This window comes from Triticum aestivum, chromosome 2B (genome assembly GCF_018294505.1).
Source record: "Triticum aestivum cultivar Chinese Spring chromosome 2B, IWGSC CS RefSeq v2.1, whole genome shotgun sequence".
Taxonomy (NCBI): Eukaryota; Viridiplantae; Streptophyta; class Magnoliopsida; order Poales; family Poaceae; genus Triticum; species Triticum aestivum.
In genome coordinates, this window is record NC_057798.1 from 28304874 (window position 1) to 28322619 (window position 17746).

Consider the following 17746-nt stretch of genomic DNA (forward strand, 5'->3'; position numbering starts at 1 on the left):
TTGCTTTCCTGTGGGCACCAGAAAATGAAACCCACTACATCCATAGATATTTTTCATTTATATCTATGTGGGCCATGTTTGTCTGGTTTGGCTGCCCAAATCAGTAGCAACTTAACTTCTCTGACAAGATAGCAATCAAGGCCAAATAAATCTGATGAAACTACTACTGTTCATCACAGCATGTGCAGACACTAGGACCATTGCAATTTCCCTGCCAAGAATGGCTCTGGACCATTGCAATTTCTAAAGGTTTTCCCTGCCAAAAAGTGGCTCTGGACCACTGCAATTTCTAAGGTTTTACCTGACAGAATGGCAATGGCACTGGACCATTAGAATTCTGGACGTGGCAGATCTGGGTCGTTGGTTGAGTTCCAGCGTCCATCCAACAAGGCAGAAAAATAAAAAAGAAATGCAGTTGAGAATAGCAACACAGATGATCTCCACTCAACTACTGTGTCAGGGTTCTAGGTTTCCAAGTCAAGTACATCTGGTACAACAACAAGGGCAGACCCAAAGAAATTTGGTACTGTATAATCCTCAACGCAGATAAAACAACCTCTAGAGTGATGAGGATTAAATGAATGAACAATGACTGCTTCGTTCACCGCTCGAAGAGCATGACCATCTCGCAGTGCGACGTGTGGGGGAACAGATCGACCGCCATGGCCCTCTTGGGGACAAAGGGCTCCGAGTTGGGCATCGACTTGGTCCTCTGCCTCGCGAGCCCGGCGCTGCTCATGTTTCGCCATCCGCGGTGGCCCTTGTTCTTCTCCCTGTGCTCGGTTGAGGGGGTGCAGAGCTCGATCGCGTTGGCAACTAGAGTGTCTGGATTGCAGGAAATGTACCTGGTAAAATCGAAACACAAACATTAAATGTCAGAGCAGTAAGAAGTAAAGTACATGTAAATATTACGTGTTTAAACTTCTGAAAAACTACAGGTCTTTGTTTCTCTTTCTTTTTACTTCTTCTAGAATGTTTTCCAACAGAGATTTGAGATTTCAATAATGCATTTTTGTTCCCACATGGCATGACAACCTCGTGATGGGAAACTTTACTTCTCTGTTCACCAGTAGAGTACAGAGCTCACATTACTTCTCTGTTCACCAGTAGAGTACAGAGCTCACATCACTTCTCTGCTCACCAGTATAGTACAGAACAGGTATAGGGAGTACTTACACTAGACGACGTATGCGTACTTCTGAAAAACTACAGGTCTTTGTTTCTCTTTCTTTTTACTTCTTCTAGAATGTTTTCCAACAGAGATTTGAGATTTCAATAATGCATTTTTGTTCCCACATGGCATGACAACCTCGTGATGGGAAACTTTACTTCTCTGTTCACCAGTAGAGTACAGAGCTCACATTACTTCTCTGTTCACCAGTAGAGTACAGAGCTCACATCACTTCTCTGCTCACCAGTATAGTACAGAACAGGTATAGGGAGTACTTACACTAGACGACGTATGCGTGGATGGGTCCTCAATACCTTGATCACCTATTAAATATTCAAGATGTGAGCTTGATCCTCCACAAAGGTCGGTAGTCCAATCACAAGCAGAATGGCATAATAATAAAACAATGTATATGTAGAACCAATCAGCATTGGGTGCTTCAACCAACTATCATGGTGCTATTTAGTAGTGCAAATTTCGTTCGTAAATGACAAGGTTCATGCTTGCTAGTTGGGTCATAATGCAGGAAGAAACAGCTTCACAGCATGGTAATTTACATATTAAATTCAAATCTATACATAATTTTTAGTATTATTATTGTAACAACATCCTGGATATCTACTGTACCTGGCAATGCAACCGCACTACTCTAGTAATCACCAGCTCTATTAAAAACAAAATTTCTGTAAAGCCTGCTTCATTTATATGGACATCCGTGACATGCATTTAACAATATATCACAGGTAAGAACGATATATTAAGCAACCAAAGGGCTAAGACTTGCTCCAAGGTATCAGGTATTAAGACTCGAGTAAGCATTTCCAAACATAAAAGTAACTATTATTTATGATAAGAAAACTACAGACTGAAATTTACTTACAGTAGGGTGAAGCCCAGCACGTGGAGGATCTACAATAGCAACAAAGTTCTTGAACTGACATGCAGTAGCTGCAAGCACATCATTTTTAGAAATCGAAGAACCTTCCTCGCGTGTTTTGGTGTGTTCTGAACAGTCAGCTGCTTTTGCATCAACGGACTCCTCATTGACCAATGATGATGCTTCCTCGCTATTTTGGTTACGAACAGCCTCATTGCATTGCTCATGTCCACCTTCCAACTCTTTGCTAACCCCATCATCCAAGTCCTCATTTATCTCACCAGTGTCATTTTTCTCTGTTAAGCTCTCCATACTTTTACCATTATCCTCTGCACCACCAACTATATCCTCTTTCTTTCCTGTACCATTAACTTCTGAATTACTTTCAGAAGCTGCAATGTGCTGCTGTGGCGAACCAAGATACTCTGTGAGAAGAGACCCCATCACATCTTCAGCCTGTTTATTCCCAGGATGAGGATTCAGTTGAGATTATTGTGGTGAGTACAAACAATTGGGAAGTCAAATGTGAAGATGATTCATGATCAGTGACACCAGAGTAATAGAATCATTCATTAGGGTTAATGAGTCTCACCTTCCCGCAGACAAAACGGCAATTTTTTATACCGTTAATAAGAGCATTTCTCTGAGCATCCACAACTGCTGATTCATTCATTTCAATTCCAACAACCTAGCATATTCAGCAACGAAACTATGAGAAATGCTATTTCAAAGCAATGACGGAGCCATCTAACATGAATGTTCCACAACTGTGTTGTGCAATATACTGGAAACAAGAACCAGCATTGACAGTAAGATGAAACGTGCAAAAGAAATTACCATTCCAACACGGTGGGCTAATGTCAGGCCAATTGTTCCAGTCCCACAGCATACGTCAAAAAGTAATGTGTCCGAATTGAGATTGGCCCAATCACCAGCAAGGGTGTACAATCTTTCTGCAGCAAGAGTATTAACCTGTGTACTTGTGAGTTAATACCAAAGTTAACAACAAAGCTTAATTGGCAAAGTGGTTTGCAGTTCAGATAGACCTGAAAAAATGCTGTTGGTGATAGAGAGAACCGAAGATTGCTAATGTGGTCATGGATTCTTGTTTTATCCACTGCTCCCTCTTCTGATTGGTCCACTTCTGGAGCCAATAGTGGGATCAGTGGACAGTCAGCTGGTGCTACATTTGATATTCCTACGTGATCCTGCATGAGTGAAAATCTCATTAGCAGCGAATATTTCAAGAATAACAAAGAAGACTACTTCTCGAAACAAACTGCACCCGACATGTCTAAGCTTGAATGAAGAATAGACATAGCCATAAAAATCACTCACCAGTCACCACGTTCCCAAAATTGTGTATAACTGTATTAGTTGGCAAAGTCTTAAAAGTTTGATTGCACATGTTTTAAAATGACTGCTATTTTGAAATCGAGAGAAAGCTTTGTAAAGTTCAGTTCAAACAATAAAGTCTGCTATATAACTATTCAAAAGTACAAAGTCACCAACTAGGTGGCAAGTGCTAAGCAGGCTTACTGAACTGTCACAGAGGAGTGTAATACATATTAAGTTAACAAACTACGATAAAACTACATCTAGAGTAACTTAATGGACATAGGCAACACAGAATTCCTGAAGGAAAAAATGCATAGAATCATAGCTCTGATGCAACTGTTTAAACTTACTTGAACTACTATAGTTGTTAGAGGCAATGGAGGTGAGCATGTTGCAGCCCCCTGCACCAGTGTCTTGGACAATTTGGCAAACTCATCTTTCATCAGTACCTCATCAACACCTGTGGAGCATACCTGGAAATATAGAAAAGTATAGCATGTCAGTGGTACTGCCAACAGGAAATTTGTACTGCACTGAACTGACTGCACATCTCATTGTCAGTCTAAACAACCTGGATAATAATCATGACTTCTGATATTTGTGTTTGTGTATCTTGTGCAACAACAGCTTGAGCTGGACTTCTTCCCTCTCGAACCTAATATGGAAACCACAGAATAAACAGTTACCCCTGTCAGGTGGATAAGCACAGAGAAATTAACTATGCAGAATCTCAAAAGAAAACAGAAACAGAAGCATGCGATGCAGATTTAAATGCTTAGCGAGAGTTACCGTGAATTGGCGCCAAAACCCAGAATTATCAACTCTGTTCCACGCTGGTAAGCATGATAACTGCAGAAAATCTTGGAATATCATAGCATATTTACAGGACATTGCTGAAACATTTGGGCAGTCCACAGGTTCCTCAACAGCAGTCACACCCTCCCTGAGATTTTGTTGTATCAATCATTAATGCTGGAAGACCAATGGACAACAAAGAAAAAAAGAAAAAAAGAAAGAGGAAGCAACAAACCAACCTGAAATTCCCAAGCATAAACCCTACCGTCTTTTTACCCGCCAAGGAATGTCCCACAGAGAACTCACACTTATTACGATACCCATCAATCACTGGGGACTCCAGAATGCCTTCAAGCTTGCAAGAAAGACCACCTGGATGATTGGACAGACACTTAGCACAAGCTAAAGAGCAAAAGATCATACAAGAAGTGGGGCATGAAAACGCGTTTGGCAGATTGCAGCTAATGTAACATGCTTATGCCAGTTACCTACAAAGAACTGCTACCCCGCATATGTTTAGTTTTAGGATACAGCCAAGAAAACCTTTTGTAAGATTTCTTTGTTTAGAACAATGAAATAACGTGTGTTGGGTACTCGGGATTATTAGTCGGCTCAGCAGAGTAAAGCAAATGAACTCACAAATTGTATGTGTTGCAAACACTCAAAGGTGAATATTAATAAAAGATTTTTTTTCTCAGAAAGCTTTGTGTGTTGTGTGCTATACAGCCAAAAACAACCTTCTGTAAGATTTCTTTGTTTAGAACAATGAAATAACATGTGCCGGGTACTCAGGATTATTAGTCGGGTTAGCAGAGCAAAGCAAATGAACTCACAAATTGTATGTGTTGCAAACACTCATAGGTGAAAAATAATAAAAGTTATTTTTCTTCCAGAAAGCTCTGTGTATTGTGTGCTACACTGCTAATTGTGTTCACTTTCATCGAGATAAAGCTTGACAGACACTTTATACTCGAGCAAGATAATCTCTGTATTTTGGTGAAGAGACTCTAAATGGTACTGAAATAGAAGCAGTGCTGCAGTGCAAGAGTTCCCAACTTTCTGAAGTTTCCCTTTAAGCATTCCAGATAACAAATCCAGGAGTTCATTAACAGGACAACACCATAAACAAAATTGCAAGCTGCTCAGAGCATAGCTAATGTTAATAATTGTTGTGCACATACATAGTGGACAAGCAGAGTCCAGGTGAATGAGAGTGGAATAGGAAATAGTTGGATCAGGACAAAGTCCAACAGGCATCCGAAGTCTAGGATAAGAAAGTCAAATCTGTTAGGAGTTGTTGTGTTAGGAAAGGGCAAGGGGCCAAGCATCCACTACATAAGGATGCCATGTATCTATTGCCTATGCAATCCCATGCATGATCCTCGGAAATGTAAATTGTTACCCTGTAGTGAATCAAGGTTACACACATATCTTATCAATATCAACAGTATGTATCTATTATTTTGTGTAACCGGCCTAGGAACAATAAAAATTGAATACCATATTGTATCTCATATCCAGGTGTTCGTAAAACACATACATGGTGATCAACAGAAGTACTGAGAATAGCACATCAACAGTTCAATACTACGAGTAGAAGGTTACCAATTTGCTTTGCGTTGGAAATCCAATCTGGTAATGTAACATCAGCTGGGCAAGCTTTCTTAGCATTCCGAGTCTGCAGTACAAGACAACAAGATAAGTGAACACAACTTCAGCAAATATACAGTTGCTTCAGAGATGAAAATGGTGGATGGACATGAAATTGATCTTACAAGTTTCTTAAGTAGCTGTGCAACTGAACTTTTTTTGTGCTCTAGCTGATCACTGTATGTCATATGCGCAAGGGGCGTAACTGCGTCACGCACAGTTCTTTTACTAGCTGCTGCTGCTTCAGGTCCGGATGTTCCGTCAGCAGGAGCAGCAGTGTCACCACTGTTTTCTGTTGCTGCTCCATTATTAGATACTGGCCCTTCTGAGTGCAACTTCTGATGAGACCTGCGATTGGCATCTGCTATCTTTATTTGCTTTCCACCAGATCGATTCTCCTTAAGGACCTACTCAAGTTGTGAGGCAAAAATTAATTATCACTTGTTCTATGGCCAAACAGGTCGCTAGCACGAACCAATGGACAATTACCTCCACGGCATTTTTCAGTTGTTCAACGTTTTCAAAGGTCACAAAACCAACAGTCATTCCTTTCTTCTTCTTTGCTACTGCATATGAGATTCCCTGCACAACCATCATTGAAGTTATAGCATTAAAGTAGCATAAAATAGACAAATGAAGTATACTTCACATGATACAGATGCGCTTTTAATATTTTTTAATTCTCAAAAATACTTCAACCCAGAACATAAGCATCTTGTGTTGATTTCAACCTTATTATGAACCAGACAATTTATTTAATCCATGATTTTTTCCGCTAAATCAGATCAGAAACGTTAACTCAGTTGTGTCAGTTGTTATATCAAGATGTTATTCTGTTGATTTGCACAATAAAAGAGATCAACATAAGGTTTATTTCAAAAACAAAAACAAAAAACACCGAGAGGAGGTTACGGGACATAAAACAAATCCACAAAAGATGTGAAGACAATTTGTATGCAATTCAGCAGCACAAGCTTTTGGTTGCCAAACATAAAGCCGTTAAAAAGCCAGTTCTTCTCTAAAAACATGGCAAGGTGAGCAACATGTCATCCTGTCCTGCCTAATTCATACAACATATGACTAGCCTCGCGTATCTGCAAAAACCCACACTATAATCTGCTGGGCGTGCTCGCGACGAATTCATGTAAACTGGTATTCCGTTGTCAGGTAACACCAATTTGTTTCAGAAGTACTATATACTAGCCTGTGTTAGGTGATTCAACCTGTCTTAGAAAAATCTTGTATCCTTAAGCCAGTGCGTAGCACGCCCTCAATAGCCACCGAGAAACTCTCTGGGTCTAGCCAATGAACTATCATGAACTCTTTCTAATAAGTACATCAAACTTACTCCCTCTGTAAAGAAATATAAGAGCGTTTAGATCACTAAAGTAGTGACCTAAACACTCTTATATTTGTTTACGGAGGGAGTAGTTAGTAGCCTCAGAGTTATGGGGCATTCTGAATCCAATGCCACTGTCGGATACCGATTCCAGTGGTTTCAGTGCAATGTACAGTTCTTCAATCTAATCCAATGTAAGTAGATGGCCTACTTCGGTACTTGACGATGAAAATCTAATTCATACTTTACTAGACTATTTCTGGACACACAAATGAAGTAGTAGGAGGTACTCTATGAGACAAGCAGCAGTAGTAGAACTTGCCTGGTCGTCGAGGAAGGCCTTGAGCCTGTCGGTGAGCCAGTGCCGGGAGAGGCCGAGGAGGCACTTGTCGAGCGAGGCCTCGTCGAAGGTGACCTCCTCCTCCTGCCCCCACCGCCCCCTCGCCTTCTCCTCCCCGTCCTCCTCCTCGGAGACCCTGCGCAGCTTCTTGGCCCGGTCGGAGGTGGGGTCCCAGGTGCCGTCGGGCCGCGGGCGCAGCTCCTCCTCCGTGTGCGCGTACCGGCACGCCTCCCCGTGGTTGCACCCGTCCGGGCCGCCCCCCCGCCGCCGGAAGAAGGAGCACAGGCTCGTCTTCGACATCGGGTGCCGCTCGCCCCCGCCGCCTGCGGTGGCGGCCTCATCTGCGACGGGTGCGGCTGATGCTGGTGGTGGGGCGTCTCCGGCGGCTGCCTCCGGCGACTCCTCCTCCCTCTTGCGCTTCTCCCCGGCGGGCTCGGCCTCCTGCTGCGGCGCCGGCGGCTGCGTGGGGTCCTCCATGGCTGGATTCTCCCCGGAGGCTGCCTTCGGAGGCTCCTCCTCCCTCTTGCGCTTCTCCCCGGTGAGCTCGGGCGCCTGCTGCTGCGGCGGCGGCGGCGGCATGGTGGTGTCTTCCATGGCGGCGGGGACGGAGGGTTTGCGGAAAAGGTTTTCGGGGAGAGCTCCGGCTGTTTTTCGAGATGGAGGCGGATTCCTACTAGGCCTTCTTGCCGAAAAGCCTTTGGGCCCATTTGGGCCTTGAAAGCAATTTCATGGGCCTGCTTACGTAGCGCCGCAAGAGCCCACCTCGCAGACACTGTACTCCCCCCCTTCTCCCCCGTCTCCGGCAGCTGGCGAGCTCGCCGGCCGCACGGGCAGCGAGGAGAGAGAGAGCCAACCGGAAGCAATTTCCTAGTACATATGTCCGTTCCTTATCGCCTTATACTCCACTTGCGGCCTGCAAGTCTCGTTCTCCGTCGTTGGTTCATCCAGGTGTGTTTCATGTTCGACAAGAGTTCCGAGTGCCCCGCCCCTCCATCTCCATGTCCGCGCCACCGAGGGGAGGCCAGGCGGCGCCCAGCACTCCAAGCGCCACCCAGCTGCTCCGGCTGCGGAGAGCCAATGAGCCGCCGTTGTCCACGCCGCCGCTGCGCAGATCCGGGACCGGCTGGCATGGGTGGTTAGGCCCTTAACCGTTTTTTTTTAATTTTCTATTATTATTATCTATCTCAAGTCTGATAATGGTAGGTAGCCATGTAGCTTCTGGGAAAGCTCCTGCTGGGTAATGGTAGTAGGTAGCTATGTTCAACGTCTATAAAAGCTGTGCCAGGGAGCTCTCTCTCTGATCCATCGCCAATCCTTGCGGCGTCAATTTCCTCCCAAGATTGGCAGAGATATCGCTGTCCTCCAATGTCTTCTCCGGATATTCAGGTGCTAATTACTTGTCCCTTGTTTTTAAGCATACGCCCGGTTTTATTGATCAAAAGAATATCACAACCGTTGCCTCCAGTTTCATCCTTAAGGCCGTGTTCGGTTAATCCCCTTGCCACAGGGATTGAAGGGGATTGGGGAGGTTTGAGAAGGATTTTGACTTGCAAGGGATTTAATCCCTTTCAATCACTTTCAAACCTCTTCAAACCTTCCCAAACCGAACAAGGCCTAAGTGTGTATGTGCTCTGCCTTGCCACATAAATGAACAGCCTGTAAACGCATTTCTGACCTCTGCGTATCTTTACTCTGTCTGGATGACACATACTGGTTTCTCGTACTAATAGGTGAAGTTGATGACAATGGGAGGCATCTTGTGTAATCTCTTATATGAGTTCTGCTATAGTTTTGTTGGTTCCAGCTTATTATATATGGAGTGTTTTTTTTTTCACTGTCCTCATTATTATATCTTGTTTTCACTTTTCTTCAATTGTGAACTCGTCAACTGCGATATACAGGACGCACCCCCATATAAGGTTGCTCCCGTAACAAAGATTCGAGTCGAGCCAAGCAAGGCATTAAAGTCTCCTTTCTTGGTGAAACGACAATATATTCCTAGACCAGACACCAAAATACTGAAGCGTTTGTATCATGACATTACTACCACTATCCCATCACCTATATGGCAAAAGCGGTAAGTGTTATACGTTATATAGTAGTAAGTAGTGGTTGTTACTTGCCTATTTTCTCATAATGTGGTTCCTTATTGCTTTTCCACGCTGTGGGTGTTGTCTGTTGAAGGTTCAAAAATCTTCCGGAATTAGTGAAGATTGAAGAAAACATGAACACCGAGCAAAAAAAAGAAAAAAGAAAAAACGATGATTAATTGGCTAAGCATTGTTGTTAGCGACATGAAGAGAGAGGATGCTTGTGATTTTTGGAAAACCATGTGTCTCTGTTGGAGGCATTATGTTGATCCAAAATGGGCAGAAAAATCAATGAGTGGGCATTCGGATCCCAAGGATCTTAAAAAAATATTCTATGAATCAGTACTGTATAATGTTTCACAATCACATATGGTACGATCTCTTTCTTGCACTTCGTACAGGAAAGCTAGGGTCAATAAATTAGATAAACCTGATTTCGTTATGCTATTAAACCAGCCCAGTTTGTGTTATATCTTATATGCATATGAAATGGATTCAGTTAGGTAATACAAATTGAACATTGTTGTTTGTTTGTATCTAGGTATTCATTCCAGTCTTTCATGATCACCAATGGACTTTATACGCTTTCAACATGTGTGATCAGAAGCTCAGTATTCTGGACTCTCGACCAGATACCACCAAAGGTGTTGATCCCACCGAGCGTCACCAGGAAACAAGATGCAACATCTGTGATGCACTTACCGTAACCATGAACTATGCAATTAATTTTCGTAGCTGGGAGTACCAGTTTCCCAAAGTACCTAGACAACAGGACAGGTATGTGCTCTTTCACGAATTGTTTTGAGGTTCTTAAACTTGATTCATTTCCTAACTTGTATGCCGTGAAACTTCAGTATTAACTCAGTGGGCCCCGTCCCCCACTCACTTTGTTTAGCCGTCAATGTAGGATCCCTTGACATGTAGCAACCAGACCGTATGTCAGGCAGAGGGTGATCTAAAGGAAATAGGATCATGTAGAATTTTGGCTGTGTTTGGAATCATGGTGAAATTTGACAGTCTTGTGTTGTTGAACTGCTTTGCACAATTTGACAGTGTTGGTACAACTGCCATCAAGTGAGTTTAAGATCATGTCTTGATGTAAAAAAACCATATCAGGGATAAACCGTTCAGTTTAAGGTTTTGTTTTGTATTTCGCGATATAACTTTGATTGGATTTGCCAAACAAGACAATAACTTTCCCATAGCTACTTTTCAGCAACAGGTTTCAAAATTAGTTCAGTGCACCACTATCTAGCTACCTTAACTGCACCTTTTTTTCTACTGTATTTCTGCAATTTGGTTTATAATGAGACAAATGTGAGTGGCTCTATTTTGTAAAAATTGGACCTATTTAGCTATCTTCTCGAGTATCATGTGCCTAAATCGCAGAACCATAGATCATTTAGGGTCCTTGCGTTTAAAAACATGGAGTATTATTCAGATGATCTGATGTGTTGGTCGAAGCTAGGGTCTTCACATGGGCCACATATGTCTCCTTTCTTCCTGGCCACAAGCATCAACTTTTTGTAATTGTCTTCACTGCAATGCATTCGTCCGTGCGTCAAAAGAATTGTCCCCCCATAACAAAAAAGGACTCCTCCTCCCCTTCCGCGCACTCTTGCGCATCCGCCGAAGCCACACACTCCTGCTCCTACTCCTCGATCGAAGCCCTCAATGGAGATCCTCCATCCCCTATGACCTCACCTTCAGCCCCGCCGTCGCCGCGAACTCGTTTTCAACAACCATCCTTATGTTGGGCCTCAGCTATGATGCTTGCAGGCATGTTCAAGATGACGCTAGGAAAAGGCTCAATAAGGAATCCATATGCTTACTATTGTGGTGAATATTTTATTTCAAATGCCAAACACTAAGTGTTTAGACACAAAGTCAACATTCTGAATGGCGTTGATTTTGAATCAGATGTTGGAATCTGTCTCATATTTTTAAGGTAAATTGATTTTCAATGTACAAAGCAATAACATCTCTACCATTCAGCTATGTGCATGATTCGCATCAACATAAAAGCTGATCTCATGTAGCTAGAATGTCTACTCGATGACATTTTGCTTACTTACGAACCAAATACGAAGGAGTTCAAGCCTTCAAGGAGCTCCTACATCTGATTCAAAATCAAGTTTACACATTTTTCATGCAATTTCCCTCCATTATTTTCTTTTGTATCCTGTGTAGTTGTGTGAAATACTTGACCCTATTTTTTCTCACTTCAGTTATAGTTTGGATAGTGGATTTTTTGTATTCAATTTCATGCGCTTGTGGGATGGACATCAACTTGTTCGATGGTTTCCGATTGTAAGTGGTCATCACCTGGATTTTTTGTTCTTGTTTTGGCCTACATACTGTAGTTAACTGGATGCCATATTCTTAGGAATCAACGGAGCTGCGGAAGGATTTTCTGGCATACATAGTCTTGTGCAAGGAACATCTGCCCGGAAACAAGGAACATCTGCCCGGAAACAAGGAACATCTACCCGGTAACAATGAGCATCTTCCCGATAACAATGAACATCTGCCTGATAACAGTGAACATCTGCCTGTTAAAGTTCTGATTAATAAACTTCCTGGTGAGATGCTCTGAAGGCTTGATATGTTTCTCCTTTATTTCATGGTATGATGGACAAACACATTGGCACAAACTGAAACACACACCATCACAACACAGGTGAGTGCCCATTGTGCACTCCGAAATGGCAAATGAATGTACAACCATACGAATGAGCACATACATTTTCCACCACTTAAGGGTAGTGAATATGGCTGAAATAAACTCAAAACTTCCATATATGCTTATATAATGAGGCTCTATATGCTATTCACGGGATAAATAATGTGTTTTCTTACTTCCATATATGCTTTCTCCCCATTTACTACTCAACTTACAAGTTAGAAGTGGTGTTTCGGAGAAGTGACAAAAGGTTGGAGGAATAGTGGAGAAACTTATGTCGCTAATAGTAGTTTGTAGTTTGTACTGTTACTTTTTTGAACTTCCAGTAATTTTCTATTCACATTTGTGAATTTTAAAAAATGGCATCCCTGCCATTGTTTCAAAGACAAAGTGTTAATTCATGTAGGATTTCTATGGGACTCTGCTTCGTCAGCCTAGTACCAAGAGAAGCATTAGATGAGAAATATCATCAAGACACGTATCACTAAAGATTTGACTCTACAGTTTTCTCTCGTATCTTCTGGATAGGGTGAATTGTGTTTGTTATACAGCTATATTATCTAGATTTAATAAATTCCTACTACATATAGATTTATTTGTTATACAACTAAGATTGGTCCACAAATTTAGTGCTTCGGATCTCATAATTTATCTCTCAGCTAATAAGATACTTTCTAGGATTTATCCTTTTCGCCAGTTAATACGTGGTGTAATCTATAGCTATGGAAGTAAAGGAGGTGCCTTAAATCCGAATATTTGTCTTGTATATATTGACTGAACCGGTGACTTTGTTATCTACAGGGATGATGATGGATTGCACAATACAGGATGTTGCGAGTGGTATTGCGGCAGTTCGAAAGGGCCCAGATGTAGAAACGCCTGATCAAGAATTCTCTGATTTCCTCAATAACTGTCATCGAGTCACCTCCGACGGTGACGGGGTGTTTCACATCGCTGCAAGGTTTCACAACGTTGGAACAGTGAGGGAAATGAATACGAGGGCCAGAGAAGTCGCAGGAGCGCTCTTAGCAGCAGCGAACGACAGAGGAGATACAACACTGCATTGTGCGGCTGCTGGAGGGAGCGATGTTATGGTCAATTATATTTTGGACGATATGATGCCACATATGAATCAAGTTACTATGACCAAGTTTCTGAGTGCCCAAAATCTCAAAGGAGAGACGTGCTTGCACGAGGCAGTGCGCCACGGACATGTGGAGATTGTGAAGAAACTTATTAAGAAGGACTTGGAACTTGCCGAAGTTGGCAGGCTCATGCTGGTGCAGATAGTGGACAATGAGGATATATCTCCACTCTACTTGGCTACCACTTTACGAAGGGTTGCTATTGTTCGGGAGCTCACAGAAAGGCCAGACGAGCAAGATGATATGTATATGGCGTCCTGGAAAGGACCTGCAGGGAAAACAGCGTTGCATGCTGCTGTGGTTCTCCTAGACAAAGGTACGTGTGTATGTATGTTAACTGATGGCTTGTCAGTTCCATTTTCGTCCATTCTTTTACCAGACATCCGGTAGTTTTGTTTTCTCCATCTTATTCTGATGGATACAAATTGATTTGACAATAACATTACAGCATATTATTACTACTCTAGATAACCACAGTAGCCTTTTACCAGCAAATTGATTTTACCAGACATCCGGTAGTTTTGTTTTCTCCATCAATTTCCCACTGTTTTCTTTTTTTTTAAAGGAGCTTTAACAGGGTTTGACTGCCTGCACTTGTTACATGTTTTTTTTCTTTTATAAAAAGAGTCCGGGGAAGGGGAGCCTTGGCGCAGTGGTAAAGCTGTTGCCTCGTGACCGGGTTCAAGTCCTGGAAACAGCCTCTTACAGAAATGCAGGTAAAGGTTGCATACAATAGACTCAAAAGTGGTCGGACCCTTCCCTAGACCCTGTGCAAGTGGGAGCTATATGCACCGGGCTGTCCTTTTTATAACAAGAGTCTTGATCGTGTGAGGACAGTGCCTCTGTAGTTTAGTCCCATAGTGTCTTTTTAGTTAATGGATAATGGAAGAGCACGTCTTCACTGCCATCTGCGTCCAAAGATAAACATGACTCTCTCTCTCTCTCTCTCTAATAAATAGATCACCAAATAACTTATAGTAGGAGATTTAAAATATTTTGGTTTATGGCATAACCAAATTAACCAAGTAGTAACAACACAAAGCTCTAACAACAGGAACCCCTGTGAGCTCCCCAAGAGAGTACCAAAAGAAAAGTACGTTACTACTTACTTCAGCCTTACCTGGAGCTTACTGAAAACAACTAAACAACTATGTGCATTGCTCATCTATCTTGTTAGCTTCCTGAAAAAAATAGTTCTTGCTTTTATGAAAGTTAATTTTGAGACTTGAGAACTGTTCAAATATACAGAGAATCAGTTTTTAATATCTTGTACACTCCAAATTATGTGGGAAATAACTCCCCTTGTTTGCCCGTCCTCCTTGGTCTCTCAATTATAATATCTACCATGTCTGCGACAATTGTTAAATAAAAGATAAAAGTGGGATGGAGGGTCATCCTGTTTTAGTCCTTTGTGAATTTTGAAAAAAAAAGGTGATAGAAGACTGTGGAGACTTCGTTTCCTCTTTTGTTTGTTCTTGATCCCCTGCATCGATCAGGACCCCAGTATTTATAGAATGCCTTTTCGTTCAGTCTAATTAGGAAACCTAATGGTAGAATTCTCATCAAGCGATCGAATGATGGTTAATCTTGTAAACGTTATTTGCAGGGCTGGTTAAGACTCTGCTGAACTGGAATGGAGGTCTTACTAAGCAGGTAGATGATGAATCTGGGAGCACTCCTCTGCACTTTTTGGCATCGCTCTCCTTCCAACGCAGGGAACGCAATAGTATCGTGCAATACCGCTACAAGAGGCTGCATTTCTTGACTTATCTAAGGGAGTATCTACGTTGCAAACCAGCCCAAGACTCTAGTATCGTGAAACTTGTTATGGGTGAACGTCAAGATTCTGCCTTGCATGCAGACTTTTCAGGATCAGTGCCCATACACATAGCTGCTGCGCATGGGAGACTTGATATTGTTACTAAGTTGCTTGAGGAGTGTCCCTATTGTGAGTCATCACGCAATGCTTCTGGCCAGACGTTTCTTCATGTCGCAGTCGAGAAAGAAAAGCTTGACATTGTAAAATATGTTTGTAAAGCAAAGAAATTCAACAAAATTCTGAACGCAGAGGATCAAGATGGGAATACAGCCCTTCATCTGGCTGTAATTAAGGCAAGTGAGAATGCCGTAAATACCACAAGTGAGAAAATCTTCTGTACTTTAATGTCGACCACGGATGTTGGCCTCAGTTTTGCAAACAAGGAGGGGTACACGCCTCTTGATCTAGCATTCTTGAGCCTTCACCCGGAAGTGATCTGCATGAAGGTATGTGGTGTTTACGGTTCTCACTGGGCAGTTAGCCTTGTTGGTAAACAATTGTACTACCAAGTCGTCTTTTTATCTCAGTTTTCTACTCTTCTTTAATGTGCACACACGTTTGACCAGGGGCCTCGGGAATGGATATATTTCGACTTGTTAAACAGCAGTGGTGAATTCGGTGTCGGTGGTTGGGACCGCCTGGCCGGAGATCTCGTTGAACCAGACTGGGAGAAGGAATCAGAAAGAGTAGGCAAGTCGGCGTCCATGCTGGCCCTGTCAGTGCTCATCCTGAACGCATCATTCTTGGTACCCTTCAGCGTGCTTAACCGCATGGACAAATGGGGAGTTGATCTGGACCAACTGCAGGGTGCTCGTGCGATTCTGTTCCAAACCTTCGTGGTTTTCGATTCCATTGCATTTGCTTGCTCTATCATGGCCACTTATTTCTGCGCCTCCGCGGGCTTTGCCATGCTGGATGGCCTGGCACGCCTGAAGAACCTGATGAGCTGAACATTTTATGTTATCATGGCAGCCCCGGCTCTGATCATTGCCGTGGCTCTAGCACTGTACCTGGTGCTACCTTTGATGACCTTTGCTTTGCCCATTATTATCGCAGGCTTTGGTATTTTACTAAGCTTCATCTTCGGCTTCTTCAAATCCAAGATCGCGTCAATTGGGGCTCATCTATCAGCTGTGCAGGCTAGGGTTGGGTTTCCAAAACTGGCGCGCATCTTATTGTTTCAGCGCAGTGCTATAAAACCACTGTGGGTGTTTCCTTCAGCTTCAACCAGGCTGTTTTGGGTAGTAGCAGCTGCCTTCTTTGTGTGTTTCATACCATCCTCAGTTGTCCAAGTTTTTCAACAAAACAGCAGTGTCTAAGGTTTTCCCTTTACTCCCTGTATTTTTTTGTTTTCTCAATTGTTTCATCAATAACTGGCGTGGTGACTTCAGGCTAGATTTATGTGAAGCTGTTTTTTGCATTCAAATATATGCCTTTGCTGTTGAACTTAATATTGTTCAATTGTGTATCATGAAAAATTGGTTGAATATGCACAATCATTATAGGTATTGTGGGAAAAAAACTCATTTTTAACTAAGGTCTAACACTTGCTCGTATATTTACACGTCCTGAAGTGTAATGATTGTGCCTGATGCATGAGTATTTTACTGCAAATTTCATATCAGGATGCATAGATAGAAATTAAAGAAATGACATCAATGGTTTCTACTGCATAGAAACACTACATTTTCACTGGAACATTTTTCACACATGCACATACCTGATCACATATATCTAATTTCTCCTTTTACTTTTCATGGAAGAAAACTGCGTGGCAAGGCACGCCTAACCTTGAGTAATCATAGTAGATGGCCGCAGCGAAAGAACAACACCCAGATCGGGCAAAGCTTTGGTAGAGTCCTAATTGAGATCTAGTACAAGATAGACAATTGTGTTCTTGATTCCTTTCATCATGCTATATATTGCTCCCTCACTTCAGTTCCACCCTTGCCGAAAGGCGATGAGACTGATTAGGGTAGCAACTATTCTCCCTCCGATCCGAAAATAAGTGTCGAGAACTAAAACCACGACAATTATTTTGGATCAGAGGGAGTGCTAGATTCACTTGACAGCTTCCTCTTGCGCGTTGGTGGAGGATCGAAGAAATCACAAGGCAGGATAACCGGCTCAATTGTACTGTATTCACGAACAAGCCCGAACCACAGGGGCCTCTTGCTGCGCATGTCGAAGCTGTAAATGTAATCAGACTCCTCCACAAAACCCCTGATCATCCTCCTCTTGAGGTACATGTTAGCCAACACCAGGCAGAGGGCGCCTCCCGGCAGCAAGATGGGGTACTGCGGCTCCACGCCTCTCGCCTCGGCATCATCCATGAAGCGGACCTGCCTCCGGAATTCTCTCCACGGACAAGGGTAACCCTCCTGATCCATCCTCCACCGGCGGCGATCCAGGTCCAGAGTCCACACCTCCACCACCGGCTCCCTATGGCCTGGACGAGATGAGCAATGCCGGTCGAGGCAGACGAACTGGATGGAGCCT

General features: G+C 42.8%; 2 protein-coding genes across 6 annotated transcripts; one reads left to right on the forward strand and one right to left on the reverse strand.

The window, feature by feature from the left end:
- Window positions 1-415: 415 nt before the first annotated feature.
- LOC123043256 (zinc finger CCCH domain-containing protein 24) lies at window positions 416-8144 on the reverse strand. 2 transcript variants are annotated; one of them, XM_044465662.1, is made up of 14 exons: window positions 7493-8144; window positions 6321-6413; window positions 5957-6238; window positions 5787-5859; window positions 4421-4553; window positions 4176-4329; window positions 3958-4041; window positions 3737-3859; window positions 3095-3256; window positions 2886-3020; window positions 2641-2736; window positions 2052-2504; window positions 1451-1494; window positions 416-845 (listed from the first exon to the last, which is right to left on the reverse strand). In XM_044465662.1, exons 1-14 carry the CDS (start codon window positions 8102-8104, stop codon window positions 602-604), a joined length of 2688 nt encoding a protein of 895 aa, XP_044321597.1. In that variant the 5' UTR covers window positions 8105-8144; the 3' UTR covers window positions 416-601. The 2 variants fall into 2 exon arrangements, with proteins under 2 accessions (XP_044321597.1, XP_044321598.1); XM_044465663.1 differs by lacking the exon at window positions 416-845 and adding an exon at window positions 1181-1370.
- A 558-nt stretch (window positions 8145-8702) lies between these two features.
- LOC123043257 (protein ACCELERATED CELL DEATH 6) lies at window positions 8703-17186 on the forward strand. 4 transcript variants are annotated; one of them, XM_044465664.1, is made up of 9 exons: window positions 8709-8896; window positions 9412-9587; window positions 9695-9972; window positions 10142-10377; window positions 11829-11910; window positions 11987-12182; window positions 13085-13744; window positions 15035-15693; window positions 15814-17186. In XM_044465664.1, the coding sequence occupies exons 3-9, from the start codon at window positions 9772-9774 to the stop codon at window positions 16195-16197; spliced, it is 2418 nt and encodes an 805-aa protein (XP_044321599.1). In that variant the 5' UTR covers window positions 8709-8896; window positions 9412-9587; window positions 9695-9771; the 3' UTR covers window positions 16198-17186. The 4 variants fall into 4 exon arrangements, with proteins under 4 accessions (XP_044321601.1, XP_044321599.1, XP_044321600.1 ...); XM_044465665.1 differs by having other exon boundaries at window positions 11987-12092; XM_044465667.1 differs by lacking the exon at window positions 9695-9972.
- The last annotated feature ends 560 nt before the right edge of the window (window positions 17187-17746 follow it).

Bases quoted from the DNA above. Each gene is read 5' to 3' on its own strand.
- LOC123043256 (XM_044465662.1), bottom strand. From the start codon at position 8,104: ATGGAAGACACCACCATGCCGCCGCCGCCGCCGCAGCAGCAGGCGCCC. The intron at 2,737-2,885 runs GTAATTTCTTTT...TGAATATGCTAG, and splicing joins TAGCCCACCGTGTTGGAATG to GTTGTTGGAATTGAAATGAA. The intron at 846-1,450 runs GTAAGTACTCCC...CGATTTTACCAG, and splicing joins CCACGCATACGTCGTCTAGT to GTACATTTCCTGCAATCCAG.
- LOC123043257 (XM_044465664.1), top strand. From the start codon at position 9,772: ATGATTAATTGGCTAAGCATTGTTGTTAGCGACATGAAGAGAGAGGAT. The intron at 9,973-10,141 runs GTACGATCTCTT...GTTTGTATCTAG, and splicing joins ATGTTTCACAATCACATATG to GTATTCATTCCAGTCTTTCA. The intron at 15,694-15,813 runs GTATGTGGTGTT...ACGTTTGACCAG, and splicing joins CGGAAGTGATCTGCATGAAG to GGGCCTCGGGAATGGATATA.